The sequence below is a fragment of the Lolium rigidum genome, chromosome 2, assembly GCF_022539505.1.
Source record: "Lolium rigidum isolate FL_2022 chromosome 2, APGP_CSIRO_Lrig_0.1, whole genome shotgun sequence".
Lineage (NCBI taxonomy): Eukaryota > Viridiplantae > Streptophyta > Magnoliopsida > Poales > Poaceae > Lolium > Lolium rigidum.
This window is the reverse complement of record NC_061509.1, coordinates 273,533,965-273,542,617: the sequence shown is the minus strand read 5'-3', so window position 1 is coordinate 273,542,617 and position 8,653 is coordinate 273,533,965. Positions and strand designations below refer to the sequence as shown.

The 8,653-nt window shown below is 46.9% G+C and overlaps 1 protein-coding gene across 1 annotated transcript; it reads left to right on the top strand.

Annotated features, from left to right (window-relative positions):
- Nucleotides 1–860: 860 nt before the first annotated feature.
- On the top strand, nt 861–3,457 carry LOC124688812 (wall-associated receptor kinase-like 17). The gene is made up of 4 exons (XM_047222439.1): nt 861–1,219; nt 1,397–1,752; nt 1,871–2,038; nt 2,177–3,457. Exons 1-4 carry the CDS (start codon nt 861–863, stop codon nt 3,391–3,393), a joined length of 2,100 nt encoding a protein of 699 aa, XP_047078395.1. The 3' UTR covers nt 3,394–3,457.
- Nucleotides 3,458–8,653: the final 5,196 nt, after the last annotated feature.

Genomic DNA, 8,653 nt, shown 5'->3' with positions numbered 1-8,653 from the left:
TTTATTTTGAAATGCATGTTACATATATTTTGAAATTTCAAAAAATTGAAACGAAAAATTCGAACGTACATCTTCACGTGCTACACGCTCACAAAGTTGTTTCATAAAAATCCGACTTGTCGTGTGACGTGTGTAAAAAAGACAAAATTCAATGCTGAAAATAAGTCTTTTCAGGAGGTAAATTTTCTCTTTTTTACACAGAACACAAAACATATTGGTTCCTGATGAAACTTGACGAACTTACGTATATTGTGGAGATGTACATGTAGATTTTTTTTTCAAAATTTTTCGACATTTCGAAATATAACTTTTTGATAGAGGGAGCATATGCACCCGGAGCCGAATTGAATTTCCGCACCAATTGTCGATCTCAAAGTTATCCTAGACATACCTCATGCTGGCCGTGTCGTCGTCTACTGCACGCACATGGTGAATTCTTAACTGAACGTGCTGAATTTAACTTGGGCTAATCCTCATGTAAGTACTGTCGATCTAAAAAAAAATCTCACTAAGCCATGATTCCAATTTCTCAAAAAAAATCCAGTTTCTTGAAAAGAAATGGGCCCTTCACGTCATTCAATTCTGAGAAGCAATAAGAGTTACACAAGCTGTTAAACCAGTATAGTACTCCTACTTGGCGTGTACTATGAATTAGTTACAGATTTTAGAAGCAAACCAGTGGCAAGGTCACATGGCTAATTGGCCAACAAGCAGTTCTATATTCAAACCTGCTTTCTCAACGATGGTTGCTGCGTCTCCCTCCCGGTTCATGCATCTGCTTCCTTCCATGCTTCTTCAGATAATACTTGGTCTCGTATATATCGAAGCGGAGAATGCAACCGGAGCAGAACATGTCAAGAATGGCAATCAACACCGTCCTGCTGTTGATCGTACTGCATTCGCTGGTGGCAATCGCGTCGGCTGAGCAGCAACCGGCATTGGCGCGGCCGGGGTGCCGCGACCGGTGTGGCAATATCACCGTCCCTTACCCCTTCGGCATCGGCCCCGGCTGCTACCGCGACGACGGCCTGCAGGGCTTCCAGCTCGAGTGCGACGACTCCGGCCCTCCCCCTCCTCGCCTCACCATCGTCGGCTACAACCACCGCCTCGCCGCGCTTTCCCTGGCGTCAAGCGAGACCCGGGCCTACCTGAACGCGACGCGCGAGTGCTTCAACTCCTCGGGCGGCTTCGTGGAGCGGAACAACAACACCTCCTACATGTCCCTCGGCACCAGCCCCTACATCTTCTCCTCCACCAAGAACCGCCTCGTGGCGCTTGGCTGCCCCAACCTCGGCTTCTTCGTCGACGCCCAAGGATACTATGTCAGCGGATGCATGTCCGTGTGCCGTCCGTCGCAGTACGCCATGCCGGGTCTGTGCACCGGGTGCTGCCAGAGCCCGATCCCCTCTGGGGTCAGCTTCTACGAGCCGCACCAGCGCAACTTCCCGCTGGACGACCCCACATTCGGCACCAACGCCACGACCTGCCACTACGTGTTCCTCGTCGAGACGGAGTGGTTCAGCTACAGCGACCGCGTCTTCCTCAACCGCACCGACGATTTCGACGTGCCCGTCGTGCTCGACTGGGCCGTCAGGAACGTCGGCAGCTGCAGCGCCGCGAGGCGAAACATGACAGACTTCGCGTGCCGGAGCGCGGACAGCGAGTGCGTCGACTCCACCAACGGCGCGGGGTACCGGTGCAACTGCTCCAAAGGATACCAAGGCAACCCGTACCTCGACGGTGGATGCACAGGTACAAACGTCGTGACCCAATACTGAATTTCAGTGCTCTGTTAGTACAACATTGGTGAAATATACCAATGGTGATCGAGGTCTGATGATCACTGTTGAAATTGCTTTGCAAACTGAAGACATCGACGAATGCCAGCTGAAGGACCAACACCCGTGCTACGGACTCTGCATGAACATGCCGGGGAGACATGTATGCATATGCCCTCCGGGCACTAACGGAGATGCTACCACCAAGAATGGCTGCCGGCCGAAGGACAAGTTCACCGTAGCTCTGAAAGCCCTTACAGGTATACATAATATATGCTCCATTTATATCGATAGTCTCATGAACTGGTAGCCCACTTCGTTTCTGCAATTTCTTCTAATGAATCTAACTAAGCTTTATGCATTTATCGGAAAAAAAACTAAGCTGTATGCAATTTCAGGAAGCGGCGTGGGACTAATCTTGTTAGGGTCCATGTTCTGCTGTCTCAGCCTGTGGCTGCAGAAGAGTAAGCTCATCAGAACAAAGCAGAGGTTCTTCGAGCACAATGGAGGCATCATCCTGCAGCAGCAGATGCGGTCCTACAGTAGAGCTGCCGGAGATGCCACCGGCGGGTTCAAGATATTCTCTGCCGAAGAGCTCAAGAAGGCCACTAACAACTTCGCCACTGACCAGATCCTCGGCCGCGGCGGCCACGGCATCGTCTACAGAGGTGTCCTCGTGGACAGTTCGGTGGTGGCCATCAAGAAGTCCAAGATGATGGAGGAGGCCGAGACCAAGGAGTTCGCCAGGGAGATGCTCATCCTCTCCCAGATCAATCACCGGAATGTCGTGAAGCTGCTCGGTTGTTGCCTCGAGGTGGAGGTGCCAATGTTGGTGTACGAGTATGTCTCAAATGGCACCCTCTACCAGTACATCCATGGCGGCAAGGGACTTAACGCTGACACGGACTTGGATACCCGTCTTCGCATCGCGGCAGAGTCCGCAGAGGCTCTATCCTACATGCACTCATCTGCCTCGCCACCGATCCTCCACGGCGACGTCAAGACGGCTAACATCCTACTCGATGGCAGCCTCACCGCAAAAGTAACGGACTTTGGGGCGTCGAAGCTGGCTCCAAACGATGAGGCCGAGATCGCCACGCTAGTGCAGGGCACCTGCGGGTACCTAGACCCTGAATACCTCATGACTTGTCAGCTGACCGACAAGAGCGACGTGTACAGCTTTGGAGTCGTGCTGTTGGAGCTGTTGACGAGGAAGAAGGTGCTCTCCTTCGAGGGTCCGGAGCAGGATAGGAGCCTTGTGTCACGCTTTGTGATGGCTGTGAAGGCTGGCCAGCATGACAAGCTTATGGACGACAAGGTGAGGAAGGATATGGGACCTGAGGCATTGGAAGAGGTCACACACCTTGTGGTGAGGTGTGTCAGCATGAACGGCGAGGAGCGGCCGGGGATTAAGGAGGTCGCAGAGAGGCTGGAGGCTCTTAGGAGATACCAGCGGCACCCACGGGGTCAGGCTGGAGGTGGTGATTTGGGGGAGGAGGAAGATCAGGAGAGGAGCTTGCTTGGCGGGAAGCAACAACGTGATGTCGACTACAAGTTCAGGCCGCATGATGTGCTTGATCTGGAGGAGGGCAGTACATATACGTTTAGTTTGTAGGGTGATTAGTGATGTGTTGCACCACAACATCATGATGTATAAAGTTCTTTTTTAAGGCGTTATTGAAAAGGGGAAATTCATGATCTAAAATGAAAGAAGAGGAAATTCAATATGCCGCTTATGTGTGTTAGTGGTTTGGCCATTTTGGATAGCAAGTTTGCCACACGGTAAAATTGCTTTATTAGCAAAGTGGGTTATGAAATTGGAGGCAAGGTCGCAAGGCTTAAGTTTCTATGAGTTGAAGAAGTATTTAGGGTCAAATTAAAGCGACTCTACGATCATGGACTTCGTTGAATTGTGCTTTCCTTAATAGATCATATGCCTGAGTTTTCCGGGGCAATAGCTCTTATGCGACGTTTTCGTATAGTGTTGGAAGGAAAGCGACGTCGTTCAGAACAATAGCTCTTTGAGATGTTTGCAACAGCCAAAATAGCAAAGACGTGATACATACGATTAACGATTAAACGGTCTTACGGCTCTCGCGCAACATTTGCTTAACGGAAGTGTAAGGCTGGGTTAAGACCCGAGTGTCGGTCCCACTTATTTGCCTGTGGCATCTAGACAATGAAAAAATAACGTATTACCAATTCGAGTGTTCCGGGTACTAAAATAATATAAAACCAATTTGAGAAATGGAAATGAAAGTTGCACTACATGTTATCGTTATTAAAATGCATAAAGAGGACATCATTAATAATGCCCACTTGCCCTACTACTGTAGCACGTTGGAAGAATGATGAAATAGGTCAAACAACTAATGACTTTGCTCAAAATTACCTAGAGTTCTACTAAATCTGAATCTGTAAATGGCTGTTCGCACTTCACTCTGTATCCATCTTCATCAACAACCTGCAAGCCCAAAACTCATATACATCATATCATTTTAAAAGAAAAGCATTCAATAAATTCTATTAAATACATCATATCTTAGTTTCGAAGAAAGGAACAAGCACCTTCTAGGAAAGTAACATAAAAAACAGTAGCATGCATGACATATCCAGTATTCACTTTGGAAGCCTATTTTTGTTCTCACCGTCAGCTTAAATCTTTGAAGTAGCAAGACCTTAAACACACTCCTTAAAATTCTAGGTACAGTAGTATAAGCCACTCTAGTGAAGGCGGAATTCGGGGATTGAAGTCTTGATGGGGAGCTCACCGTGCATACTGGCAAGGATCATGCAAGGCCGCTGGCGGGCGTAAGGAGCACATGATGCACGTCCTTGCTGGCCATGGTCAGACGCCCACCGTATTCTCCAGGTTTGACTGCATAGACTGGAAAAAAGCTTATCCATCCCAAATTAATAAGAACTACAAATACAGATAGTGTGCTGCAACTCTATTCACCTTTAGCTTAGCAGCAGTGCATGCATCTAAAAAAAAATGTGTGACTAAAAAAAAAATCTATACGAGCCAATTACAAAGGAGGGTTGATGAGAAAGTAACACATCGAATAATGAATAGTAAGGCACAAGTGACTATAACATTGCAGGAACAGTACAACGTGAATACACGATAATATTTTTGAGAAACACAGTACAAACGCAGACGCTCATATACACGCGCATACACTCACCCCTATGAACGCACACACGCACACCCCTACCCCTATGAGCACCTCCAGAAGACTGAGTCGGTGGATTGGATCTTGAATTGACGAAGTCACCACAGGCGCCTCGCTGTCGACGGGAACGTCGCCTCCCACTGAATGAATATTCCGTCTTTATGAGACACACAGATGTCAAACCTGGGATTTGAACTCTGGTGGGCTGGGGGTACAACCACCCTCCTAACCATCCAACCTTAGGTTGGTTCTCAAATCATGATAATATATTCACATGAAAGATTAGTTTGTTCAAGTTTCAGTACTTGGTCTAGTTTCAGTACTCAGTGCAGCATAACTTCTTTGTAACTATCATAACACTTGCTTATTTTACACGAAACTGTAGTGCATATGTGAGACCAATGCAGAAAAGCCTAATTCTTAGTGTCCTACAGTTAGTGTTACTTATGAGAAAAGTTCGACCATTGACATACAACTATTGTTGAAAGCAAAAAAAAAAGGACTTATAAACAGCGTGCAACGATGTAGAGCACCCCCATAATTCCTATCTGAAACTTCAAGTAGATAAAAGGGAAATCAACATGTCTTCATGTATTTTTTTAATTCAAATTTTCCATCCAGTTATGCGGAAAATATATCAAGATGTTACAGTAACTATCTACGCACTTATGACCACCTTCAAAGTAGTAGATATCACACGACATATACTGGAATGTTAGATATATATAAAGAAGACATGATGTACCTGCAACTTTACATTCGGAGTCTAATGTTTACAACAACAACTCACAGATTAGGCAGCATAAAAGAACAACAGCGGAGCAACCGCCGTACTCGTAACTCAAACAGCTGCACACACAAATCATAACTGGAACTACAGAAACAACTCGACCAATTGCACCTGTAAAACTAGATTCTCCCACTTGCCCCGTGGAGGGCGAAGCTACTGGACGAAAGTTCAGGTTCGTCAGTTATTTCTGATGTTGCCTTTTAGTCGTTTTTATCATAGGCTAAATTAGATGATATAAACCGCGGCATGAGCGACAAGGTCGTTTTACTGGTTCCAAGTAGATTAGATCTATGCCATGATCCTATTGATCGTGGGATGGCACGGGTCAGCAGCGATCATGCCGGTTTATTAGCAGGGTCATGACCGTTAACTCCATCATGAAGTTTAGTTAGAGTTTGCCAGTTTTGTAACCGACTATTAATAAGAGGAAGAAAGAGAAAAGCTGTAGCGATTGTACGCAGCACAAAAATCACGGTGTTCACTTTGGTTCTAACTCTGAAACTCTGCTGTCTGTCGTCGTTCTTCAGGTTGCACTGCAGAACCTAACCATTGCGTGCATTAAATCCGTATAAATCCAGTTGGTCGTATATACCGCTCTTAGAAACTAGTAGCAGATTGGAGGAATCGATGAGTGATGTCGAGAACTCGTGATGCGCTCGGGCAGGACCAAGAGCACCAGCGACAATATGCACGCATCCGGGTTCAGACTTGAGAGTACAAGTCCATCCCATATTTCTGTAGCAACATATTATACCTTGTGTCCAGTATAGGATGGTGAAGGATGGGGGGGGGGGGGGGGGTCTGGTCGATTACCTCGACGGCGACATAGGAGAGATCCGGTCTGGTCAGGGTCAAGTACTGATGGGCGTCATCAATGGTGCGTTAGTGTGAGGGATCTGGCACTAAAGGACCATTCTGAGCTGATAGTTTGCACTTGGTGTCAATAGGAGTAGAAATCGGGTTGCAGTTGAGCATGTTAGCCCGCTCCAAATGATCCATGTCATACTGCAGCTGAGAGAGAATCAACCCATGAGATGTACGATGAACATTGACGTCAAGAAAATGGTGTAGAGATCCTAGATCACTGATGCCAAATTCAGAATTCAGAGGTGCAATGATGCGCTGAAGAAGGACGTGGGTGCTGGCAACGAGGATGATGGCATCCATATATAGTAGTAGGTAGGCAGTGGCATTGACAGAGTGATAGATGACGAGAGAGGAATCACTCTTGGAGCTAATAAACCCAAGGCTATGAAGGTATTCATCAAACAGAAGGAACCAGGTACAAGGTGCTTGTTTGAGACTATAGAAAAAATTATTGAGCTTGCACACATGTGTAGGATGATCAAAATCAACAAAGCTAGACGGTTGAGCGCAATACACGATTTCAGCGAGTTCACCGTGCAAGAATGTAGTCTTCACATCCAGTCGATGAATAGACCATGATCTCGAGGTGGCAATGCGAACCATTCGCCGCCTATTTCATTGGCACTTCCGCGGTACTTTAACAACCAAATATTGTATTATTTCTACAAAATTGTAGCCAACGATCTTGATACCAAAGGTGCAGTCGAGTGTTAGATGATTCTTCAGCTGTTTTTTAAAAGGAATCCCGCACTCTTCACCCTTTTTTAAAAAAGAATACCGCACCATAGACAACAACATACGGGCACAGCGTGCGCCGCGCCCCATACTTCCAAGTTCTTCATCACCCCACGCCGGCTACCATGGAAGAGCTACCGGTGCGTACCTCGCAGCCCGTTAAGATCGGTGCCGGGGACACAACTCGTCTTCACCGAGGAGAAAGCTAACTGGTGGAGATGGCCTCGACAAAAGGAAAAAATAAAAGGGTGTGTCTATGTCTCAGTTGACTGGGATTTTCTTAAGTCTCAGTCACCTCAGAAAAGTGCAACTGTAGTTCAAAGAAAAGTGCAACTCGGTCCAGTTGCACATTTTTAGCAGAAAAGTGCAATTGCACTTTTTTAACCGAAAAGTGCAACTCAAAGTAATTTTTGTAAGTGACTTAGATTTTAAAAAAATCTCAACCGAAAAGAAAAAGACATGACCACGACTAGCTGCCCTTCAAGGACTAATTGGCTCCAAGCCGACTTCACCGAGTGCTCCAGGTGAGCACGCACGCGGATCACCCTCATCCACTACACAAGCTCCGAAGGCATCGTACCGAGGTTTTCGTCATGGGCCGAAACCACACGCAATCCATCGCCTGGGAATCCGCAAATGCCAACGACAGTCAACTCCCAGCAGCATCTCCACGAAGTCAGTCCACTTGAACAGCATCTCCACACGAACGCATTGACTTCCACGAGCCCGAGAGAAAAGTGGCGCTGGCTCTGAAGTCTGCGGAGATTAGTCGACCCACGTGCCACTCACGTAGACCAGATATATGGGGGACACAATCTCGACTGCTAAACCCACACTTGACGATTAGATATCTAGATATCTTCTCCCACTTGACGTGCATATGTACGCTCATCAACCCGATCTGAGCTCCATCAGCGCTACGAGCTCTACACCTAGCTAAACCACCCATCTACTTACACGACTACACGGAACTGTGTAACGCTCGGCCACAAGCCAACATCAGCCCATCTACTGGAAGCGACATCGACGTACGTGGAAGATTATGCAATTTTCCATGGTCAACTTCTCCAGGTACGACTAGGCCAACCATAGCTTCTACATTGATCGCAACTATCTCGACACCAAGTATGTCGACCAAGACCACCACATCATCGTGATTGCTTACGTCGATGTTCGTAACATGGATTACATCTATATCTAATTATTGGTTGCTGCATCGTCCTGTGTGCCATGAACGTCTAGCCAAGTCAAATCTCACCAGTAGAACACATGGCTTTCGTCCAAAGCCACTTGGAGGTTTAGTTCTG